At 44.6% G+C, this 24538-nt stretch overlaps 3 protein-coding genes across 4 annotated transcripts; 1 reads left to right on the forward strand and 2 right to left on the reverse strand.

Moving 5' to 3' along the window:
• The first annotated feature begins 2033 nt into the window (after positions 1-2033).
• On the forward strand, positions 2034-4170 carry LOC133912695 (COBRA-like protein 5). Its single transcript, XM_062355554.1, has 4 exons — positions 2034-2335; positions 2464-2543; positions 2632-3526; positions 3622-4170. The coding sequence occupies exons 1-4, from the start codon at positions 2272-2274 to the stop codon at positions 3915-3917; spliced, it is 1335 nt and encodes a 444-aa protein (XP_062211538.1). The 5' UTR covers positions 2034-2271; the 3' UTR covers positions 3918-4170.
• Positions 4171-8201: 4031 nt separating this feature from the next.
• LOC133912696 (COBRA-like protein 2) lies at positions 8202-10136 on the reverse strand. Its single transcript, XM_062355555.1, has 2 exons — positions 9879-10136; positions 8202-8439 (listed from the first exon to the last, which is right to left on the reverse strand). Exons 1-2 carry the CDS (start codon positions 9961-9963, stop codon positions 8270-8272), a joined length of 255 nt encoding a protein of 84 aa, XP_062211539.1. The 5' UTR covers positions 9964-10136; the 3' UTR covers positions 8202-8269.
• Positions 10137-19413: 9277 nt separating this feature from the next.
• On the reverse strand, positions 19414-24279 carry LOC133912697 (probable 6-phosphogluconolactonase 1). 2 transcript variants are annotated; one of them, XM_062355557.1, is made up of 4 exons: positions 24193-24279; positions 22402-22649; positions 22129-22264; positions 19414-20370 (listed from the first exon to the last, which is right to left on the reverse strand). In XM_062355557.1, the coding sequence occupies exons 2-4, from the start codon at positions 22584-22586 to the stop codon at positions 19864-19866; spliced, it is 828 nt and encodes a 275-aa protein (XP_062211541.1). In that variant the 5' UTR covers positions 22587-22649; positions 24193-24279; the 3' UTR covers positions 19414-19863. The 2 variants fall into 2 exon arrangements, with proteins under 2 accessions (XP_062211541.1, XP_062211540.1); XM_062355556.1 differs by lacking the exon at positions 24193-24279 and adding an exon at positions 23849-24007.
• Positions 24280-24538: the final 259 nt, after the last annotated feature.

The raw sequence follows: 24538 nt of genomic DNA on the forward strand, positions 1-24538 counted from the left end.
GAGAAAAGGTTTCTGGCTCATAAACCTAAGCTTTATAGTTATAAAACACATTACACTATCATGTTCCTCCGATGTGACATGCCGACCAACCTTGCAATCTTGGTGGTTGAGTAGTGTTGTTCTCCATGTCAACGTGGAAAGGCTGACGATAGCCAAAAGATAGAGTGGTTTAGGGGGAACCAAATGCTAGCCAAGATATTTAAAAGAAAAAGAAAAAAAATACAATGACTTAGGAGGAATTAGGTAACATTGCATATTAAGAAGAAACAGGCTACGAGTTGAAAAATACTCAAACATGGTTAAACGAACATACTTTTTTTTTGTGAAAACCCATATTAGTGCCATTTGCAGCAAGCCATTAAAACCTAAGGTCTTCTGCATCTGCGACCTTACAACTTGAGTTTTGTAAGTTTTAATTTTAATGGGTTTTTGTGCACTTAGGTGGACATGCACCCTTTGTCTATGTCACTCATAATGCATTTGGACAGATTTTATACCATGTATTCATTCAAAATTAAAATACAAAATGGTGCAGCAGAGATTTCATTGCACTACGAATGAATTTGGACCATGCATGTTTAGCATGGAGGAACTTGGCAGCAAACAAATCATTTTTCGTGTTCTAAATGAGGTCTAGATAGGGATACAAATGGGTACCTAATGATTAGTTTTAGATGATTACTTAGTTCATTTTTTAAGTTAATTAGGTGGAGTTGAATCTTTAGTTCAATTAAATGAGTTTTAGGTCTATCTAATGACGCAAAAAATCAAAAACTTGCATCCCTAGACCCAGGAATGTATATTCACTTATCTACACATTTGATTTTTCCTTGTATCATATTAGGCACCAATTGTGATGTTATGGTATACTGTTTATGATGTTTGTCTGGTCTGCATAACTAGGAGGCACAAACATTAAACTTAATTCGATTATTCTTGTTTGCATTAGGTCCATTTATGTAAGGTGTATTTTTATTTAAAAAATTCAAAAAAATCAATATTTAACTAATAATTAGTTAAATTATGTAAATATTTAGTTTATAAAAGTTGTACCAATAGATTTATATTTCAAATGGTTTAATATTATGTTAATTTTGTAACAATTGACAACCTATCGTAAGAGAAATTGAATCTCAAAATTTATTTTTTGATGATTTTTTATTTTAAAATATGTTTTACATAGATGGATAGGGGAGTATTGATTTATCTGATGAGTACAAGTTTGATACAATTGTATTAAATAATACGTAAGTATCGAGCCGTCTAGGTATACGAAACGGAGGAAGTAGTACTATCATATTTAAAGAGAACTATCAATTTTGTGTGCCCCTTTTTCGCTTGGTCTTCTATTCGCCGCGTGATATTCTTTATCGAGTCGCAGAAGGGTCGCAACACTTCAAGCGGATCAACACAGATACTAGCATCTCAAAAAAAAAAGAAAAAGAAAGCAATGATAGTACCAAGAAAGTCCATCCTAACCTACTCGATGGCATCCTATCCGTGATCTTCTGTGCTGCTCTGTCTATTCTCCTTGTTACTCTCTTAACCTCAACAAAATTTTGGCCGGCCCAGCAAAAAAACAAGTAAACAACATACTGTGCTGCGACCCTGTAACATCAAAAAATCTACGTACGAACATACATTAGTCTCCAACACAGCATGGTAGAGAGAAAAATAGAGAATCAAGATGGATAGCTTAATCATCGGTGCATCTTCCTCCTAAGCAGCTGTGCATGCATGATCAAACATCGCAACCAAAAGGAACAGCATCTTCTCACCTGACGCCTTTAAAGATCCCAATTGTGTAAGTGTTCGAGCGTACCAAGATACTAGTCAGGGACACACCAAGATACTAGTAAGGGACCGTTGCAATGGCTAATCCCGCTATCGGGGATCCAGATCGCTCGCGTCCCTTTCTTCCCTGCATCACTCACCAACCACGGTTGCTTCAGCGGAGAGCAATGCGCGAGAACACAATGGAAATTCATTCAGAGCTCACCGATCGGATTCAGAGGAGGTGGCGCGGAGCCATCACCTTCTCCGTCATGCATGCGATTTCAAATCGAGTCCTCGTTACGCAACTCAACCAACCGGCGTCGGCACGGCCTGGCCAGCTGATCGAGCCGGCCGGCCGTGGTGTGGTGTGATGTGCCATCTCGATGGCATCATCTCCTCCTCCTTCTTGGCCAATGCTTTTAATTGCCTGCCTCTTCCTCGAGGGGCTTGTGCTTGCAGCGTCAGAGTGTTGTTCTTGCAGAGGCCAATTCAAGGATGGGGCTCCGCAATTCCTCCGCACTGGTGGCTCTGATCCTTGCAGTCACCTGCTCTGTTGCAGGTTAATTGATGCCGTTATTTACATTGGCAATTTGCTCTTGTTTTGATGCAAACCTTATGTTTTCTTCCTCGTTTGCACTTGTTTTCTTACTCGATCGCCATTGTTTTCATCCTCGTTTGCACTTGCAGTGGCATATGATCCCCTCGATCCGAACGGCAACATTACCATCAAGTGGGATGTCATCTCCTGGACGCCCGACGGATACGTGGTGAGTTCATCAATGACTTGTTAATTCGCGTGGAAATCATAAGCAATAAGCAAGAATTGTTGCTTACCAATGGCGCCGGTGCGTGCAGGCGATGGTTGCGATGAACAACTACCAGATGTACCGCCACATCATGGCGCCGGGTTGGACGCTGGGTTGGTCGTGGGCGAAGAAGGAGGTGATCTGGTCCATCGTGGGCGCGCAGGCGACGGAGCAGGGCGACTGCTCAAAGTTCAAGGGGGGCATCCCGCACTGCTGCAAGCGCACCCCGGCCATCGTCGACCTCCTCCCCGGCGTCCCCTACAATCAGCAGATCGCTAACTGCTGCAAGGCCGGCGTCGTCTCCGCCTACGGCCAGGACTCAGCCGGCTCGGTCTCGGCGTTCCAGGTGTCCGTCGGACTCGCCGGCACCACCAACAAGACGGTCAAGCTGCCCACCAACTTCACCCTCATGGGGCCCGGGCCCGGGTACACCTGCGGCCCCGCCAGGATCGTGCCGTCCACCGTCTACTTCACCGCCGACCGCCGCCGCAAGACGCAGGCGCTCATGACGTGGACCGTGACCTGCACCTACTCGCAGCAGCTGGCGTCCAAGTACCCGTCCTGCTGCGTCTCCTTCTCTTCCTTCTACAACAGCACCATCGTGCCGTGCGCCAAGTGCGCGTGCGGGTGCGGCCACGGCGGCCACGCCCCCGGCGGCTGCATCATGGGGGACTCGAAGCGAGCGCTGTCGCCGGGAGTGAACACGCCGCGCAAGGACGGCGCGGCGCTGCTGCAGTGCACGGCGCACATGTGCCCCATCCGCGTGCACTGGCACGTGAAGCTCAACTACAAGGACTACTGGCGCGCCAAGATCGCCATCACCAACTTCAACTACCGCATGAACTACACGCAGTGGACGCTCGTCGCGCAGCACCCCAACCTCGACAACGTCACCGAGGTGTTCAGCTTCCAGTACAAGCCCCTCCTCCCATACGGCAGCATCAGTGAGTGCTTCGTTGCGATGCTTCAGCGTGATCAGATTGCACCGCGGTCTTTTTGCTAAACTTGATCATCTGAAACTAATAGTATAATTTTCCAGATGACACGGGCATGTTCTACGGGCTCAAGCTCTACAACGACCTGCTCATGGAGGCCGGCCCGTTCGGCAACGTGCAGTCGGAGGTGCTCATGCGCAAGGACGCCAGCACCTTCACCTTCAGGCAGGGCTGGGCCTTCCCGCGCAAGATTTACTTCAACGGCGACGAGTGCAAGATGCCGCCGCCGGACTCCTACCCCTACCTGCCCAACTCCGCGCCCGTCCCCACGCCGCATTCCCGGATGATAGCCGCCGCCGCCGCCTCAGCGTTCCTGCTGGTGCTGCTCCTGGTGGCATGATCGATGAAGGCTTTTCCTTCTTGCTTTTCCCTTCTTGTTTTCCATCACATGGCCAGGGAGCAGAGTAGACAGGGGCATTTTGGTTGTCAAGGTCAGAGAATCCTGTCATGTGTGTAACTTTGCAGTTGGAGGTCAGATCTCCATGTACAAGGAAATCAGGCTGGTAGATATCTTGACACCTTTTGAGTCTCCAATTACCATTAGACCAGTCTGAGCAGTGATTTATAGAGCACACGTTTTTCTATGATTTTCATTCTGTATACAAAATGTAGATACTATGTTCAAATTATATTAATCAACTTCGATACAAGACAGGAAAATATGTCAAATGCTCAGTCAGATACAAAAGATTTCTCTTGGGAGATGGTGTTGGGGCTGCCCTAATCAACCTTCAGAACTACTAGAATATACAAAATGTGAGTCTACAGCCAGCTTGCAGGCTCACAACCTAACTAAAGCAGACAAGAAACAGAGTTGCATGCAAGATTACAGCCTAAACTTGCAAGAAACTCGGGATGTGTCAACAGCCGGATGCGCAATACGATCACTAGTTTCGAGAGTTACCTAAAGATTAGCTAATCCTTCAATAGCCACTACATATGAAGCCACAAGAACGCCAATGTTGTCCAAATGGCGACAGGCAGAACAAGGGATGATGTCTTCAGTCCAGGGGTAGAGTTAGGTAACCATGGGTATGCATCCGGTGGAGAAGTTGTCACCATTGAAGTATATCCGCCTTGGAAAGGCCCAGCCTTTCTCAAAAGTGAACGTCGACAGGTCCTTCTGGAACATAAGCTCGGATTGCACATTTCCATCGGGCCCAGCCACCGTGAGCAGGTCATTGTAGTACTTGATACCCCACAGCATTCCAGTATCATCTGCGGCAAAATACTAGTCATTAGTTAAAACATTATATATGCAAATTGTCAAACATGGTCAGAGGATGCAACAAATAGTAACTTATTACTCCATAGGGGTTCAGAGACCTGTAGTTGAAGCTGAAAATAGTAGTGACTTGTCGAAATTTGGATGTTGAACTACTAATTTCCACCGCGAGTAGTTCATCCGGTAATTTCAATTCGTAACCGTGATCTTCACCCTCCAGTATTCCCTCTAGTTGAGCTTAACATGCCAATGCACTCTTATTGGGCACATATGCGGTGTGCATTGTACTAGAGGAGCCAAGCTGCTCTTGCCAGGTCCATTCACGACAGAAGCCAAATAAGGTGAATTACCCCTACAGATGTAGTGAATACATACAAAAGGTTAAAAGAAAGTGTAAAATGTGTATGGTGTCTAAGAGACTTTATGAAGTGATAGCACTTATTCCGCGCATGTCACACCCGGTTTTAAAGGAAACAACCAGATATATTCCACATGTATGTCAGAATCAAATTTTTCATACATGCAGCGACATCATTAGTGATAACATAAACTGTGTCTTAAATAACGTAAACATTCCTTACAAAAGGACCCGAAGGTCTGAAAGAAAATACTAATAAATCTTCAAACGGCAACGGAGCTCCCATCCATCCACAGGTGTTATCCGGGGGAAACACCAGCCTAGGATATGGCCTTCAATCGACGCCTCCTTCATTCTAGAATTCAGCACCATCGTCCGAGACATCCTCGAAGACTTCACCTTCTGAGCAGCATCCGAAAGTAGGGAGAAGGCAAGCGTGAGTACGTAGAGTACTCAGCAAGTGGGGGAAAATATGACATGCAGGCTATTGATAAGGAAAAGTTGACTTGAGGATTACTGCAACTATGCTCAACTAAACCAGACTCAAACAACCTAGCAACCTATTTACTAGGTTTATATTCCAGCAATTAAAGAACATAGCTCATCGGATACCATCCGACTACCAAACTCACCAGATATCCCATATCCGGCTACCGACTCATCGGGAGTGCCACCACCCGACTACCCAAATCAACCCTTAAGATTCTCATCTAATCATGAAGAAGTCCAAGCCGCTCTTGACCGTGAGCACGGCTGATCGATCAGTTTATTTACTCTGCAGAGTTTGCACACTTTACCCATGAGTTGTGATTCCCGTTTTGCCTTACACTTCCGGGGTGTATGGCCGGGGTCTCACTACAAGGCTGTTACAAAGTACCTCCACATCTATAAGCACCCACTGAGGTTTCACCACTAACAGGGATTCCATCCACTGCAGAGGCCCCCTCTTGTGCCACTGAATCAACCATTGGTGCGTACAGAATGTGAAGAACACTAATTACTTAGCCAGGCCGTACCCATATAGGCCTCATGATTGTGCTGTTATGCTAGGTTACAGGCTCCAAGAACCGGTCCTTAGGATCCCACACAAGAACGTACACAAACCCTGCTGTGTAGCTCCACCACATACTAGCCATCCAGTTGGGATCCCTAATTCAAGTTACTACTAGATTATCATTCCCCAAGTACTTGTTTCATAGGCATTAGTCACAATTCATAATTATTCTAATCCCTGACTGCACTAGCATGACTACCATTTACATGTCCCAAGACCCAAAAGAGGCTACAAGGAATGGTCACACAAATTCTAGTAAACCCTACTCATGGGATTTCATAATTAGACAAGTATGAAACTAAGGAAAAGTAAAACTATAATGACCTATAGTGGAATCAAGGTGATCAAGGACACTTGCCTTCGTAAGTAGGCTGCTCGAAATCTTCAAACACTTGGTCCTGAACGCTGACACTCTGCTCGTCTCCTAAAGCCGAAGCACACACCGGAAAGCAATAACAAAACAGCTAAATACATCACACCAAACAGGAGAAATTAACTCTAAAAAGGCTATTAAAGGAAAGTACATGCTGCTACGATCTCAGGAGCGCAAAAATCACCTAAATCGGAGTTCGTATGAAAAAGTTACACTAGTTCTACTCTACAGGGGCTTTTCTGAAAGATTACAGGGACTAAATTGTAAAAACAGAAAGTTGTAGGGGCTTAATTGCAATTAACCAGAACTATCTAAGGGCTTTTTTGTGAAAACAGTGAAGCCTAAGGGTCTATCTGCAAGTTTCCCTAATTTTAGAGAATAAATTGATTTATTTTTATACTTTAAACCCTATTTAATGCGCAAAGCTGACGTCACTGGCTGACGGGGCGGCTGACTGGGCTCCAGGGCTGACATGGCTCTGCCACGTAGGACAGGAATGCCCACGTGGCGCGCTGACGTGGCTCGGCTGCTGACTGGATTAAGGGAACACGTGGCACAATCTGAATGGCTAGTGAAGGGGTACGGGGCCTTCTAATCTGGGGTGTTCATATCGGATCTGACGGCCGAGATCGATCGGGGAGGGCAAATAGGCCGGCGGCGATGCAAGACGGCGGCGTCGCCTCGGACTTCACCGGAACCTCGTCGGAGACACCCTAGATCGCGTTACGGGCTACCAAACTCTACGGGGAACGGCGCAAAAGGACGGGGAGAGCACGGGGAATCTCACCGAGGGCTTGTCGTCGGCCTGGGAGGTCTTGGCGTCGGTTGGCGATGGTAATGGTTCACGGTGGCGGTCGGAGCTCGGTGAAAACGCTGCTGCGGTGATGGGGCGGCTCAATCGGCGGTCGGGACAGCTTCCTGGGAGGCATGCGAAGACAGAGGAGGCATCAATCGACCGCGAGGAGGGGAGGAGGTGGCTGACCACGGCGAAGGGCGGCAAGGCTTACCGGCGATCGGTGCGAGCACGGTTCCGACGGCGGAGAAGCTTCGGCGAGCGGCGAAATGGGCTCCCCACGCTCCGGCGATGCTGGCGGCGAGCTCAGACGCGACGGGGACGGCTCGGCGCGGAGGATTGGCTCGGTGAGCTCGGCGGCGGTGGCTATGGAGCTCGGGCTTTCTCGGTGCGTTGAGAAGGCGGGGCGACGGCGCACTGCAGGGCTATATAGGCGAAGGCGAGCGCGTCCGTTGCGCAGGCGCGGGCGCGAAGGCGGGCGTGCCGGCGAATCCGGAGGGCGGCGGTTGCGAGGTAGCGCGGATTCGGCACGGGGGCGGCGCGGCGGAGAAGAAGGTGCCGACAGGTGGGGCCCACTGGTCAGCGGGAGGGCGCGGGTGCGGGCCGGTGGCATTGCGCGTCTGGGCCGAAATCAAGAGTTGGGCTGGGCCGGTGTCACAGCGCAACTCCCCGGCCTGGTTATGTCACTCTGGCAGCCCCATGAACATTTTGGGCAGTTAACTATCGTTTCATTGTAAAACGATGAGAGCGAAACGCAACATGTTCCATGTCAATGCAACAAATTGTGAATATGTACACGTCACGTTCCATGTCACTGCAAAAAGAAACCAAGAGTTCACTGTTCAATAACCTAGCCATATGATATCGCATTGTCCAGCTTTGACACGGATCATATGCGCAGTACATTTTGTTCGTCATGAGAATTACAGAACCTGAAAGTAGAAAAAAGTGAAACAACCTGCCATGAGCTTGAGTGGTTCTCCTTCCCATCCAGAGAAATGAACCTAGTAGGAGGTTTGACCTCATGGGCAACTCCGCGAGTGTATCCTGGCCTGGGGCCTTCAGAGTGAAGTTCAAATATAAGAAAATACACATTCAGCCATTAGTCATATATAAAAATTAAAATATTAGGGCCATTCTGCAATTTGTGTGCATCAAGTTCTAATATAAATACCGGCAACTAGACTGATTTCTACAATAGAAAAGGTGAGAACTGGCACAGAAAGGATTAAGATTTACATGTTACTAGAGAAAACTAAACATGCCAATACCAACACTATCTTCTGGAATTCAAAAGGAAAAATGGGGGAAACACTGAAACAATCTGCATGGGCCTCTGGATGACAATGTAAGAACCATCTTTCACTTTTGCATAGTTTATTTACGACAAGCACCAAAGTTACCATTTCATTCCGTTACGAACAAACTGTCAACTTTATGCGACATAACTTTGTGCAATCTTTCTTATGATGCTTCCACCGATGAAGAGATCTTAAAAGACATAGGCTAGATTGCTAGAACACCAGTGCAATATTTTCTCCTAAATAAACCAGGATTCAGAGGACATAAGAAATAGCCCATTTTGTCCTCTTGGCATCAAATTAGCTTTCTGATGTCGTAATGTTCAGATTAGTATATGCCGCTGAGCGAAGGATGCACTTGTTTGCACAACTAATTGCTGCTTGAACGCCACAAAGGAAATTAAGTTTCAGAATCTTTTTAGAGACGGTGATATTGGCGTCCTGGTGGGATTAATCTTTGGGTTGGCTCATAATGGAACAGTAAACAAAACTCTACCGCAGCCACACTAGTACATAGTTAAAAAAAGAATCAAAACTCGGCGCCTGCGGTATTAGCTTCAGATTCTTATTCCTCGATTCATTAAAATTTCATCGTACTCCCTCTACTTCTTTTTATAAGGCGTGCTCGCATTTCAAGATTCAAACTTTAAAATCTTTACTAACAATTAGCCTAGTAATGGGTAGGTTTTGTGTTACAAAAATAGTACCACTAGATCGCATTTGAAAGTAGTTTGCTATGATTATACTTTTCTTGCTACAAATAATATTACTCGAGAGAAACTACTGGTCAAAGTTTGGTTTTGGACACCGTATCGGGTCAAACCGCGCTTTAAAATGGAGGGAGTATGAACCAAGAAATTATGGAGTACTATTTATAACAAAAATAAAGGAATGGAGTGAAATGCGTGCCAGCTGAAATGACGGTATTTAGGTCTGTCGACAAGGGAAACTGTTCGCATTTCGAAGGAAACACTCTGAATGGAAATCAAACAAGGAAAAACAAAGTTTTCTCCATGAACCATGATGCCACAAACCCTCGTCTTATCAAAATAAATAGACAGCAAGAAACAAAAGCTAAAAAATTGAAACTTGAACAAGAAAACGGAAGTAATCAAGACAGACTAGGTCCCCAAAACCAGAAGACCAAACATTCCACCATATTTTCGACAGGATTGAAGCGCCAGGAGAAGCACTGACCTGCCAAAGGAGACAGAGAGGAGAAGCCGGCGAACAGTACAATGGCGGTGCCCAGGCGCTGCTGTAAGAGGAGCAATCTCGCCATGGCTAGATCTCAAAGAACGTTTCCTGCCTTCCTCTCCCTCTCCTACCTTTCCCCGTTTCCCTCACAATTATTTCGTTTTCCTCCTCTTGGTCTCGGCGATTAACACCGATGTGCTCTTTCTCAGCCCCTTTTTCATTGGTGCGAGGAAGGGAGACCAAGGCCCCTAAGAAAGCGTGTCAACGGAAGCAAAGGCTGCAAGTGTGCAACAATGCGAGCAGAAAAGAGACAGGATGCTTCTGCTGTAGGGCCATTTGCTAGTTATTATTATAAAAAATCGTAAAAGTTAAAAACATCCATATGTTATCCTTGTTGGAATTTGAAGAGGTTTTTCTTTTAAAATTCGAATTTGAGTTGGAGTCAAATTTGAATTGAGTAAAATTCCTTGAAAAAGAAAAAAGAAAAAAAAAGGAGGAATTGGCCTAACCGAATGGGCCGCTTCAAGGCCCAAAAGCCGAGCAGCCCACCCGGCCAGCTGCCTGCCCTAATAGGGTGCCTGGCTGCGCGTGTGCTGGAGAGCAGCCGCCACAGAGGCGTGCTGGGAGGGGGCTCCGCCCTTCTCGGCTTCTCCGTTGGTCGCCCAGCGATTTCGGCGCACCGTTGAGGCGTGATGGGGTGGCGGCCGTGCTTCTTCCTCTCTCTAAAAGGCAGGGGCTCTCACCTGTTCTTAATCCCCGAAGCTTTTCCTTCTGCGAGTTTTTCCCTCTTGCTCTGATCTTCAGCTCTCTCTCCGTTTCTTCTTGCGCGAGGCTGTTCCGGCTTTCTCCGGTGGCGTAGACCGACCCGGTTGAGCTCTCCGCTGGGTGAGTTCCCGTCGGCTCTGAGTCGCCGGCCTCGTGCGGGATTTTTGGAGCCGCACCTTCTGCTTGTTTGGTGCTCGGCTGATTCGGTGACTGGCTACGCGTGTGTGCGAGGAGATCTGTGGTGTGGTGATTGGTATTTTCTGGGTTGTGCCTTCGAGCACGCCATTGCTTGCAGTGTTCGGCGGATCCACCTTGGCCCGGTGATTGGACTTCGGCTGTTGTGGTTTCTCTGCTTCTTGCGAGTTGGTTGTGGTGTGCCTCACAGCCGGCTTTGTGGCATTGTATCTCCGAAAGCAATTCCCAGTTGACCTCGGCATAGAGGGGGAATCTCAGTTTTCTGGGTCAGCGCATTTGCGTGCCTTGCCATCTTCATCCTCCCGGACAGTAAGCCCGTTCCAATCCTATCTTTACATTCTAGCGTGCAATTTTGATTCATATTTATATACTCTGTATATGCATGCTAGAATTGGCAATATTCTGCTCTGTGATGAATGCGAGCTAAGTGCGATTAGTGTATCATTTGAGCTCTTTTGCTGGGCTGTAGTTGCCGGTTATTGATCTAGCTGAAATCCTGTTATTAGTCTCTGTGTCCACTGTGGTGTGGCTTTGCCACCCTCTGCTCAGTGGTTCTGTGTTGAAAAGAGAACTCTGGAAAGCTTTGGTGCTGTCTGGTTCGGTTGGCTTGGGCGCCCTTTGTATGTTACCCTTGATCTGGTGTCACTTTGTGGCATTCTGCTCTGATCAGTTGTAGTCGGCTGTATTTGATATTGTCTGATCTTGATGGTTTGGGCGCCCTGGTGTGTTCTGTGTTCGGCTGTCATTCTCTGTTTACCGACGGGTACTGTGCTTTCCAGAAGAGTTCTCTTGATCATAGACTTGTGTAGCTTGGCCTAGCTTTAGAGGAGATTTGATACACTAATCGGTAACATCTTAGTATGTGTTGATGGCCGTTAAGTCGGCAACTCGCTCTGAGAGCCATGACTTTGTTTCAATATATGTTCATGAGTTATATTGCTTCACTGACAGTCTTGATTCATTTGTATTCATGAGTAGCTTATGTGTTTTCATATATGCTTTTGAAATGCTCATGTTTACCTATATGAAATATGTTGTCAGTTATGTTTTTATACATTCTTATACATTCAGAATCAATTCATTCGAAAAGTTGCTAAAACGTAATTTGAAACAACAATCCAGAAAACTGAGAGTAATGGCCGCTCACTCGGACGTCATTAAACCTGACGCTTTCGACGGCACATGTTTTAAACGATGGCAGATAAAGACTAGGATGTGGCTAACCGACCTGAAGTTGTTTTGGGTCGTGACGAGTGCTCTCCCTGAGACTGCGCCAGCAGATGCTGATGCGACAGTAAAGGCCATCGCTGATGCGGAAAAGGCTAAATGGGAAGACGCAAATCAAGCCTGCCTGTCTCGTCTGCTGAACATTCTGTCGAATCGTCTGTTTGATGTGTATTCGGGATTCACTTCGGCCAAGGATCTCTGGGAAGAGCTAGAGAACAAGTTCTCAGAGGTGGATAATGGCAATGAGTCATTCACAACAGAAAATTTCCTCAACTATAAAATGTCTGAGGGAAGGTCTGTGATGGAGCAGTTACAGGAGCTTCAGCTCATAGTCAGGGACTTAGTCCAGTACAACTGCATCCTTCCAGATAATTTTCTAGTGAATGCCATTCTGGAAAAGCTGCCTTCCTCATGGCGTGACTTCGTGACCGCCCGTCGGCACATGAAAAAGCAAATGACACTCTCTGAGCTGTCTGCTGCTATCAATGTCGAGGAACGTGCAAGGGCCAGCAATAAGCCATCACCACAGGTCCAGGCTCACCTAGTGGAGAAAGGGTCGTCGTCGAGATTCCAGAATCAGAAGCAGAAGAAGTACAATGCTCAGCCGCCTCAAAATCAGAATCAGAACAAGCCCAAAGGCAAGAAGATGAAGAAGAAGAAAGAGGACTTCATTTGCTATGTCTGCGGCACGGCTGGGCATACTGCTCGCAGGTGCCGGGACAGGAAGGGCAAATGTCCAGCTCCTAAGCAGCGCAAGGAAGCACATGTGGTGCTGGGTCCGTCCAGCTCCGAGGGGTATGTACCACAGGCCTTTATGGCAAGTCCATCTAATGATTGGTGGATTGATTCTGGTGCTACTATCCACATTTGTGCTGATCGCTCTGCATTCTCTTCTTTTCAGGGTGCAGCCTGTGGCCCCGTCTTGATGGGTAACGGTGTACCGGCAGCAGTACGTGGAGTAGGACAGGTCTGTCTGAAGATGACTTCAGGCAAGACAATCATCTTGAAGGACGTACTGTTCGTGCCGACCATAAACCGGAACCTCATCTCAGTATCACAGCTGCTTCGCCAAGGTCTTAAGTTAGTGTTCGAGTCCAATAAAGTCATTTTGACTAAATTTGGAAATTTCATAGGGAAGGCGTATGAGTCTGGCGGTCTGTTCCGCATGTCAGTAATGAATAATTATTCCTTTTCTGCTATTCATCAGTCTTGTAATAAGAACAATGATATGTGGCATTCTCGGTTATGTCACATTAATTCAAGGGCCATCAAGCATTTGAGCAACATGAATTTGATTCCTGAATATAAACTTGATACTTCTAGATGTGAGATTTGCGTGCAAGCAAAGCAACCTCGTCTACCTTTCAAGTCCGTAGAAGAGAAAGGCAATTCTCCTCTAGACCTTGTCCACTCTGATGTATGTGAAATGAATGGTATAATATCTAAAGGCGGTAAACGCTATTTCCTCACTTTAATAGATGATGCAACTAGATATTGCTACATCTATCTAATGAGAACGAAAGATGAAGCACTAGAACATTTCAAAATCTATAAGGCGGAAGTAGAAAACCAATTAGATAGGAAGATTAAACGCCTAAGGTCTGACAGAGGAGGAGAGTACCTCTCCAACCTGTTCTCCGAATACTGTGCAGAAAGTGGAATTATTCATGAAACCACTGCTCCATACTCACCCCAGTCAAATGGGGTTGCCGAACGAAAGAACCGAACTGTCTGCGACTTAGTTAATTCTCTGTTGCAGAGTTCAGGTATGTCAGATGTATGGTGGGGCGAGGCAGTTCTCACAGTATGCTATGTCCTAAATAGGGTGCCTCCACGCAACCGCGAGGAGACGCCATATGAAGGATTTAGAGGGAGAAAGCCGAACCTTTCTCACCTTCGGACTTGGGGCTGTCTTGCCAAAGTCAGTCTGCCTTTACCAAAGAAGAGAAAGCTTGGACCAAAGACCGTAGATTGCATCTTCCTTGGTTACGCTACAAATAGTGCAGCCTATAGATTCCTAGTGGTCAAATCCGAGATGAGCGAAGTTGCTATCAATGTTATTATGGAGTCTCGAGATGCGACATTCTTTGAGAACATCTTTCCGATGAGAGGAAATGAGATAGTTGCTCCAGATGGTTCTAGTGAGCCGTACTCTATTCCTTCAAGTGTGTATGACCCAGATCCAACTCTGGAATTGAGAAGGAGTAAGAGACAGAGGACTGAAAAGTCACTGGGCGATGAATACGTCAGTTATTTAGTGGATGAGGAACCTCGATCCCTCACAGAGGCATATGCATCTCCAGATGCAGAGTACTGGAGGGAAGCAGTCCGTAGCGAGATGGATTCCATCATGGCTAACGGAACATGGGAAATGGCAGAGCTTCCAGCTGGGTGCAAACCGGTAGGGTGTAAATGGATCTTTAAGAGGAAGAGGAGACCTGATGGTACTATAGAAAAGTACAAGGCCCGCTTAGTGGCTAAGGGTTTCACTCAGAAAGAAGGGGAGGATTACTTTGACACGTATTCCCCTGTGGCTCGTTTACCCACGATCCGTGTGCTATTAGCACTTGCCACTGCATGCAAACTCCATGTCCATCAGATGGACGTAAAGACCGCTTTCCTGAATGGAGAGTTGGATGAGGAAATATACATGCAGCAGCCTGATGGATTTGTAGTAAAGGGCCAGGAAAAGAAAGTTTGTCGCTTGATTAAATCCCTGTATGGTCTAAAGCAAGCTCCCAAGCAATGGCATGAGAAATTTGATAGCACATTAATCACTGCCGGTTTTTGTGTAAACGAAGCCGACAAGTGTGTGTACTATCATTTTGTTGGGAGCAAAGGTGTCATCTTGTGTTTATATGTAGATGACATATTGCTTTTTGGTACCAACATGGAAACAATTAAAGAGGCAAAAGACTTCCTCTCCGAAAACTTTGACATGAAGGACATGGGTGAAGCTGATGTAATATTAAACATCAAGCTGTTAAAAGGGGAGAATGAGATTACCTTAACCCAATCTCATTATGTGGAGAAGGTTCTAACCCGATTCGGGCAAATGGATTCCAAGCCAGTCTCCACACCCTATGATCCTAATGTCAAATTGCATAAACACTCTGGTGAACCCGTAAACCAGCTGAAGTATTCCCAGGTCATTGGATCACTTATGTACTTAAGTAGTGCAACGAGACCAGACATCTCATACGCAGTATGCAGGTTGAGTCGTTATACGTCCAACCCTGGAGATGATCATTGGGAAGCATTGATAAGGATACTCAGGTACTTAAGAGGAACAATGAACCTAGGTATTAAATATACCGGTCATCCAGCAGTCTTAGAAGGATTCAGTGATGCTAACTGGATCAGTGACTCGGATGAAATGAGAGCTACAAGTGGCTATGCTTTCACTTTAGCAGGTGGAGTCGTGTCATGGAGATCGTCTAAGCAGACATTGATAACACGATCTACCATGGAGGCTGAACTAGTTGCTCTAGATTCAGTAACGATGGAAGCAGAATGGTTGAAAGACCTTCTGTCAGACCTTCCTGTGCTGGAAAAACCAATTCCAGCAGTCCTAGTATACTGTGATAATCAAGCTGTGATTATCAAAGTTCAGAGTAGAAAGGACAATTTGAAAACCTCCCGACATATTCGGAGACGGTTAAAGTCATGTAGGCATGCCAGAGAGACTGGTGTAATTGTAGTGGAATACATCAAGTCTGAAAGGAATTTAGCTGATCCTTTCACTAAGGGTTTGGCGAGAAGGCCAATCCAAGCAGCGTCAGAGGGAATGGGGCTCTTACCCTGTTAGGTTTCTACAGTGGATACCTATCCTGAGTGATCGGAGATCCCGTGATTCAGGTTGTAGGAAAACGAAGCTTGTTGACACCAGAAGCATCTCTTCCTGGGTCCCATTAGCTGCAGTGCTTCATCTGTACGGCAGGCTGAGCATACGCTCTTAATGAGCTCTACGCCATATGGCGGGAAATTGTCCTACATGATTTCTAGAAGAGCTCACCTATGTGAACTAATCATGAGGTCGTGATTCGAGAGAAAAAGGGGTACTCTCTAGTGAGTTCATGAAAAAGGTACAAGGGCATGACCGTAAAGCTCTGCCCCGTTTGAGGAGCAGATCTACTGCCCAGTACTATATGTCTTCGAAATGAAAGCCCTCACACCAAGACACTGGATCAAGGTCTAATCCTCCAAGCTGTCTGTGCGGGGTCGTAGTTTCTTTGGCTAGGCAAGGTTCAAGCTTAATCGCACCTTCGCTGAAAAATTAGTATATTAAATCAGTCTCGATGTCCATTTGATTTAAGTCAAATTTTGAAAGGTAAAAGGTGGGGATTGTTGGAATTTGAAGAGGTTTTTCCTTTAAAATTCGAATTTGAGTTGGAGCCAAATTTGAATTGAGTAAAATTCCTTGAAAAAGAAAAAAGAAAAAAAAGGAGGAATTGGCCTGACCGAATGGGCCGCTTCAAGGCCCAAAAGCCGAGCAGCCCACCCGGCCAGCTGCCTGCCCTAATAGGGTGCCTGGCTGCGCGTGTGCTGGAGAGCAGCCGCCACAGAGGCGTGATGGGAGGGGGCTCCGCCCTTCTCGGCTTCTCCGTTGGTCGCCCAGCGATTTCGGCGCACCGTTGAGGCGTGATGGGGTGGCGGCCGTGCTTCTTCCTCTCTCTAAAAGGCAGGGGCTCTCACCTGTTCTTAATCCCCGAAGCTTTTCCTTCTGCGAGTTTTTCCCTCTTGCTCTGATCTTCAGCTCTCTCTCCGTTTCTTCTTGCGCGAGGCTGTTCCGGCTTTCTCCGGTGGCGTAGACCGACCCGGTTGAGCTCTCCGCTGGGTGAGTTCCCGTCGGCTCTGAGTCGCCGGCCTCGTGCGGGATTTTTGGAGCCGCACCTTCTGCTTGTTTGGTGCTCGGCTGATTCGGTGACTGGCTGCGCGTGTGTGCGAGGAGATCTGTGGTGTGGTGATTGGTATTTTCTGGGCTATGCCTTCGAGCACGCCATTGCTTGCAGTGTTCGGCGGATCCACCTTGGCCCGGTGATTGGACTTCGGCTGTTGTGGTTTCTCTGCTTCTTGCGAGTTGGTTGTGGTGTGCCTCACAGCCGGCTTTGTGGCATTGTATCTCCGAAAGCAATTCCCAGTTGACCTCGGCATAGAGGGGGAATCTCAGTTTTCTGGGTCAGCGCATTTGCGTGCCTTGCCATCTTCATCCTCCCGGACAGTAAGCCCGTTCCAATCCTATCTTTACATTCTAGCGTGCAATTTTGATTCATATTTATATACTCTGTATATGCATGCTAGAATTGGCAATATTCTGCTCTGTGATGAATGCGAGCTAAGTGCGATTAGTGTATCATTTGAGCTCTTTTGCTGGGCTGTAGTTGCCGGTTATTGATCTAGCTGAAATCCTGTTATTAGTCTCTGTGTCCACTGTGGTGTGGCTTTGCCACCCTCTGCTCAGTGGTTCTGTGTTGAAAAGAGAACTCTGGAAAGCTTTGGTGCTGTCTGGTTTGGTTGGCTTGGGCGCCCTTTGTATGTTACCCTTGATCTGGTGTCACTTTGTGGCATTCTGCTCTGATCAGTTGTAGTCGGCTGTATTTGATATTGTCTGATCTTAATGGTTTGGGCGCCCTGGTGTGTTCTGTGTTCGGCTGTCATTCTCTGTTTGCCGACGGGTACTGTGCTTTCCAGAAGAGTTCTCTTGATCATAGACTTGTGTAGCTTGGCCTAGCTTTAGAGGAGATTTGATACACTAATCGGTAACATCTTAGTATGTGTTGATGGCCGTTAAGTCGGCAACTCGCTCTGAGAGCCATGACTTTGTTTCAATATATGTTCATGAGTTATATTGCTTCACTGACAGTCTTGATTCATTTGTATTCATGAGTAGCTTATGTGTTTTCATATATGCTTTTGAAATGCTCATGTTTACCTATATGAAATATGTTGTCAGTTATGTTTTTATACATTCTTATACATTCAGAATCAATTCATTCGAAAAGTTGCTAAAATGTAATTTGAAACAACAATCCTCACATTCCACTAATTTTGCTTTTTGCTTTCGAGGAGCTCCGGGTCTCCGGGTGTGGATTTGTTGTGCTAGTCTCCGGCCAAGATTGGCTTTTGCTCTGATTCGGCCTTTCTTGGGCCATCATCCATGGAGAAATGTAAGGTCCAATGTGGCCTAAGGAAAGCCCATACTTAAGCTACTTAAATCTTGCCTTCTTTTATCAATCGACTGTTGACATTGTCCGAATTCTGTTGAAGGTGATGACGTGGTGATTTGTGCTGCCAGCAGTTGTCGTTTTAAACCCCTTTACAAATGCCTATGTGATTGAGCTGACGACTAACGGTAAAATGACATGCTCTGTACTCGCTGCACTATCATTGGACAAAGGAAAATTATTCTGTCTTGGCTGTCCAAAATGAAACGCTACAAAGCATTTTGGACTATACTAGTATTAGAGGTTTAAAGGATAGTGCATATGGTGCCGCAAAAGTCAGGAAAGCAACCTGTGGCCTTATATTAATGAATATTTACAACTGGAGGAAGAGCACCTGGTACAGAAGAAACTGTACCAGGGACCTCAAATAAAATGAAGTGTCCAACAGAGACATAGAACTCGTCACTGAAAAATATAAAACTGCATGATTCTCGAGTAGTACCCCTTCAGGCTGTGATTCAGACGAGAGTCTGACTTCACCTCAGGGAGGAACAATGTTTTGTGAGAGGATAAACAGTATCTCTGACGTAACTGTAGTATAGGTACTGTAACAAACCAGACTGTTACTGTAATAACTTTTTACTGTTCACAACATTGTACTATCAATTTTGTCCCGTTCATCTCAAATCAACCGCTCGCAGCTGGTTGAAGTCACTGACTTTATCAGAGGGTGAAGTCAGACAATCTCATTCCCTAATTTCCCAATGCAAAAAGGAAATGCAGGAACACAACAAAAGCTCTGTAGTGCTCAATCTAATCTAGATGGGCAGGCATGCATCTATTTCTTCGTTGTTCGATCTCTACGAGAAAGCTGATTTTGTGTCATCTGTTTTCAATTTTATGTCGTATGCTACGATATTCAGAACGTTATTTCACAGAATCAGTGAAGAACTGACAATAGTTGCCGTAGCCACATCAGCAGGTTTCAGGTGTAAAGCTAATGAAATGCAATCAGCTTGACATGATTCATGATTTACAGTAGCGGAAACAGGTGGCAAGAACAGTAGAAAGTCATTTGCCCAAATGTTCCAGAACAGTTACATGCAAAAGTGACTCGGTGTTTCCTCAAAAAAAAAAAGGTGGCTCGGTGATAATGTGCATCCTGTGATCCAACGACATAATGATTTCAATAATATTACCTCTCCTCATTTGAAACAAATAATAGAAAAAAAATGAAGTCCGAGGGAAGCTTAATTGAAATGCATCCAGGCTAAGGGCACCGAACGTGCCCACAAGAATACTCCTATGTGCTAGAAAAACTAAAACAAAAACTAATTTCAACTAAGGTAAAATTGAGGGCACACTAGCAGTACCATATGATGCGACCAATGGCCGAACTTAACTACTCAATCTTCGAGTTCTCGACACAAAATACACGTTGCAGCATTCTTAGCCATCTCCAAATGGAAAATATCTTTTTCGACTTCTTAGAGCTAAGCAGCGTTTTCCACAAAACTAGTGCGCAGTCTGAATGCATCAAGGTAGAGAACTTTTTGCACCCAAACCCATCAAATACATGAACAAATCTTCATTCAAATAAAAAAGGGTGTCCAACTCCAACGTTTGTGTTAGCACTATTGATGCGCAAAAGCATCATTCTTAGCCTCAAGAGATGTGGCAGCTGCCTTGTCCAGAAACCACACCAACTTCCCGTCGATTGGCTGAACCATTCTAGCGGGTATTGATGTAGCATCTGGGCCTTCATTACAGTCAGAAATGGCAAAAGACACGGCTTTTGCCTTGTTTTCTCCAGTAGCTACTATGGCGATGTTTGATGCTGAGTTTATCACAGGAAGACTGAAGGTAATCCTCTCAGGTGGAGGCTCTGGGGAGTCGGTGATGTAGGTGACCCAGTCATCTTTCAGCTCAAGTGCTGGATGGTTGGGGAACAATGAGGCTACATGCCCATCCGAACCGATATTCAGAAGAATGAGGTCAAATTTGGGGCAGTCGTTGCTCTCTGACACTCCAACTGTTCGAACCTTGACCAGCTGCCGGATGGCAAATTCATAGTCAGCTGCCGCCTCTTCCACTGTGGCATTGTCGTTGATGGAGTAGACATGGCCATTAAGAATAGGCACCTACAACTCATTCAGATGTAAATCATAGTTAACAGAAACATGGAGAGACTAAGCTGTTATGGTTCATAACTATCTTATGAGAAAACAATTTAAACCATGATTTGCAAACTTACAAAACAAAAATTCTAACAAAAAATGCTTGTGAACGTGAGGTAAACAAAAGAAACAGAAATACAGGATCCACATGCTAGACGTAAATGCAGTTGGAAAGGTGGACAAAAAACTCGAATTAATAATAGAGACTTTCCATTAAACATCGCTAGTAGTTTGCACATCCACTTGCAACATCTGTAAAAAAAATTATCCACTTATTTTAAGGCTTTGATATGCATATGAACACATGTGCCTATGTTAGACATTACACAACCATTCATATGAACAGGATCTATGACGTAATGTGATAAGCCCAATTATTTCAGAACAAACTATCTAAGAAAATAATTATAGTTCAACTTACAGAACAGTGAATCTCTTTTTCAAACAGATTGCAGTACCAGGCCAAAGCACAATGATTGATGTTGTCCTAGTGTTATCACAATGCATTTGATGCAAGTCAAATGAATGGATGCAATATGAAAGGGAAGTTACTTGGTTCAGAAACAAAGTTTTGAGCCTGAGGAGAAGCATATTCAGATAAAACTCAACAGGTATGATCCCCTACAAGATCCTAATCTAAAGAACAAATTACTATAGCAGAAAATTTCCTGCTTACTACCAACTACACAGAGTACTAGGCTAGCCTTTTACCATGTCACTTTCAATTTTACCTCAGCCTGAAATGTTTAAAGATATCCAATACCAGTAATATGCCAATACTCCAAGAACTGAGAAAAATGGATATCGGATCAATAAAGTCTAGCAAAGCACACAAAAAGGTCTGCAGTTGCCACACAGTGCTAGCTCTGGCTGTTAATTCATGAAGTCCTTAGCGCATACTAGACAAAATTCATGAAGTCCTTAGCGCATACTAGACAAAATTCATGAAGTCCTTAGCGCATACTCGACAAAAATCAAAGCAAGTAAAGGTTTTAGGTCCAAGAAAACATAAATTTTCACTGCCTTTGAATATCATATTGTATTATTAGTATTGTTATGTCAACCTGCATATTCGTAATTTGATTAGTATTGCAAACATTTCCTTTCTGTTTTTTAAGTAACCACACCATTCCCTGTACAAAAATAGGCATCAAAAGCATTTTAAAGTAAATTACAACCTCTGCTCACCAACATAAAAAATACCAAGCTAAAATATCTTTGGATGGAAAGGCTATTAAATTTTACATTATATATGACAATCAAACCTGAAAAAATGGTATCCCACCTAATCATGGAGGAGCATAATTCAAAAATATTAGTCCATGGATATGTCTTGATGGAATTGCAAAACCTACTAACTTTTGTTTCTTAACTATATCTGTGAAAGTATCGAAGTTGTTGAGTTTACTAATATCTTACCCATGTTAGAAGAATTCTTCTTCAAGAAGAACTCTTTAAAGAATTTGACATGGTTATGCTGAAAGCAAAGCAAGACCAACTGAGGTAAACGATAAGGACAATGAAAGTTGGTAGATACTACCATACTACATAATAGAAAAACATAAACCTTAAAAAATTTATTTTCAGATATGTGTTATCATCGAGTAACTCAAGGATTCCAAAATAAAGAAGAGATGCAACAAATACATGAGTTTACATATATCCTGTTGTAATTAAACAGTGCAGAAAGTCAAGTGAATGACATATCCTAAGTTGACGTACCTTGGAGAGAAAATTTTCCTTTGTTAATTTGTAGTTACTCTCCACATGGTTCTTTGCTACTGCACGTTCTTCAGCCCAGAAGATGTACCATTTAGACCAATCCAGGGTCTTGTTGTATGGTGCTTCACAGAGCTTCCTTTTATATAACAAAAATAGTACAGACTTCAGGCACAGAATATTAAGGTACAAGAGTATACATCCAGAGTTCATTGCTTCTTTTGATAAAAGAAAAGTGATATATTAGTTAAGAAACTGATATGGAAATAGCATTACCGCATAAATTTGACCAGAAGCCCTCCAGATAGAGCAATAGCGAAGTATCCTCTTTCCTTAACGGAATTTTCTGAAACTTGTGAAATAAACTCAGCCAGATCTGTTGCCATCTCGTCTGAACTCTCAAACACCCTAATTTCACAATTCTTCTTGGTCTCATAGGAGGCCATGATTTGCCTCTCCATTGTTTTGTTTGCTCTTAAACCTTAAAACAACTTATTATTCCAATTTCCTATGGAGCACCACTCCTATGGAAGAAGTAGTAGGAGAAAAAATGTTAACAAGTCATTCGAGAAGGCCAACTCCAACTGACTTTCAGAACATCAGAAAATGAAGAACTTGCTTAAAATCTCCAAAAGAAGTATAGTAAGAACGCCAGTAAAGAGAAGATAAACATAGGAGATTTAATCTATCAATAATCGGTTTCACCATTTCCAGGTGTTTGGCTACAAAGAATCGCCTAAATATGACTATCTATGCAACGGGCAATACTCCCTGTACCTCAAAACTCGAACTCCCAATACTGTTGAAAGATCTCAAACAAAAATCATACTCTGCTTCTGTAAAATGAACAATTCGGCATCGGTGCAGATTAAGACGTATAGTCATACCACTAAAAAATCAATATATTGCGCTGTTTAAAGACTAAATATTAGCATGAATTTGACCCCAAAAAACTATGAGCACGAATTCTCTAGAGAGCATTTTAGAAAAAGCTATTTAAGGATATAACAAATAGAAATATAGAGGGGACGTCTAATAATTTCATAAATCATCAACATTTTTTTGAACAACAGAAAATTACATGTTAAAAAAGATTCTGCTTTATCACTTAGCTCAAGGCAGTGGGTAAAAAGCAGGCCAGCACGGGAATGGAAAGACAGCCATCATTTGGGCTGACACCAATTCAAAGATTCCAAACCATAACAACAAAGGCGTCCAAAAGGGGAAGGGCCAAGAGCTGACCAACCAGTGAGTAAAGAAAATTCCATTCACTTTACTACTTGGATCAAAACCCAAGGAGAACAATGTTGTAAAGAATGAGAAACACTGAGCTGCTGCTTTTTCTTCTTCGTTTTTGAAGTATAAAAACTGAGCTGCTTCTAACAGCAGCCATTGTTGGGGAAATGAGCACAGATGGACAAATGAAGGTAACGCGACAATGAGAAGTTTCCAGAACTCCTCCCCAAATAGACCTCCAATCAAGTAAAGAGACACTCATCCACCGGCATTATATCCCATCAAAACAACCATCCTGCAATGCTTTAATAGGCAAGGGAAACTGCATGGCCTCCATCAAAAGAATAAACACCAAGAAACTGTAAAAAAGACAAGATCACAATTCTAAATGCTTCTTGGTTCTAGGAGGGCCAGATCAAGAACAACTCCGAAGATCACAAGAAGAGGCAGGAACAGAGGAAGAGGAACCCAGGCCCCAAGAACAAACCTGAGCTAAGCATTTGCCTGCCCAGCGCAGTCACTCCCTCCTCCCCCCTTCTTCTCCCCAAGCCAAGACCAGCCCACAAGAGGACAAAGCAGAAGAATAAAAAGAAGCCAAGGGAAGCAAGGAAGAAGGCATGAGTGCCCTTAAATACGCAGAGGTGTCGTTTGGCTTGTGGGAAACTAGGGCTGGGAAAGGGATATAAACACTTAAAATTCAATATTAGCCATCTGCCTATTTTAACCTTTCTATCTTAATCTTTCATTCATTTTTTTTTTATCCAACCTCTTTTTTCCTACTTGCCAAACGAGAGCTGAATTGAAAGAAAGGGTGGAAGGAGGGGGACGAACCTTATTTTAATCCGAAATTCGCAGTGGATTTCTTGGTCGTTTTCTTGTGGCGTCTATCCCTATCGCTTCTGGCTGGGAGTGGGAGGAATTAATTAAATTGAAGAAGAACCCTCGGTTGGGCCCACGGGCCCAGCTGCAGCCCGTACGTGCCGGTGCGCTGATCCTTATCTCGCGACCCACCAAAAGCTTATGTAGTCTGCAGAGAAAGGGTTCCAGCATCTCTCCTCGCTGGACTGTTAATGCTGCAATTGGTTTAGAAACACCGGTATAACCGGTAGAAAGCACTTACATTCGTATCACTGTTTAAAGATGGGAGATACATCTCCCATTTTTAGATTTGATATTG

This window comes from Phragmites australis, chromosome 3 (assembly GCF_958298935.1).
Source record: "Phragmites australis chromosome 3, lpPhrAust1.1, whole genome shotgun sequence".
Taxonomy (NCBI): Eukaryota; Viridiplantae; Streptophyta; class Magnoliopsida; order Poales; family Poaceae; genus Phragmites; species Phragmites australis.

Coding starts and splice junctions, on each gene's coding strand:
- LOC133912695 (XM_062355554.1), top strand. CDS start 2,272: ATGGGGCTCCGCAATTCCTCCGCACTGGTGGCTCTGATCCTTGCAGTC. Junction 2,336..2,463: donor AGTCACCTGCTCTGTTGCAG/GTTAATTGATGC, acceptor TTGCACTTGCAG/TGGCATATGATCCCCTCGAT. Junction 3,527..3,621: donor CCTCCCATACGGCAGCATCA/GTGAGTGCTTCG, acceptor ATAATTTTCCAG/ATGACACGGGCATGTTCTAC.
- LOC133912696 (XM_062355555.1), bottom strand. CDS start 9,963: ATGGCGAGATTGCTCCTCTTACAGCAGCGCCTGGGCACCGCCATTGTA. Junction 8,440..9,878: donor CTCTCTGTCTCCTTTGGCAG/GTCAGTGCTTCT, acceptor TTCACTCTGAAG/GCCCCAGGCCAGGATACACT.
- LOC133912697 (XM_062355557.1), bottom strand. CDS start 22,586: ATGGAGAGGCAAATCATGGCCTCCTATGAGACCAAGAAGAATTGTGAA. Junction 22,265..22,401: donor CTTCTGGTCAAATTTATGCG/GTAATGCTATTT, acceptor GTTATATAAAAG/GAAGCTCTGTGAAGCACCAT. Junction 20,371..22,128: donor AGGAAAATTTTCTCTCCAAG/GTACGTCAACTT, acceptor AATGAGTTGTAG/GTGCCTATTCTTAATGGCCA.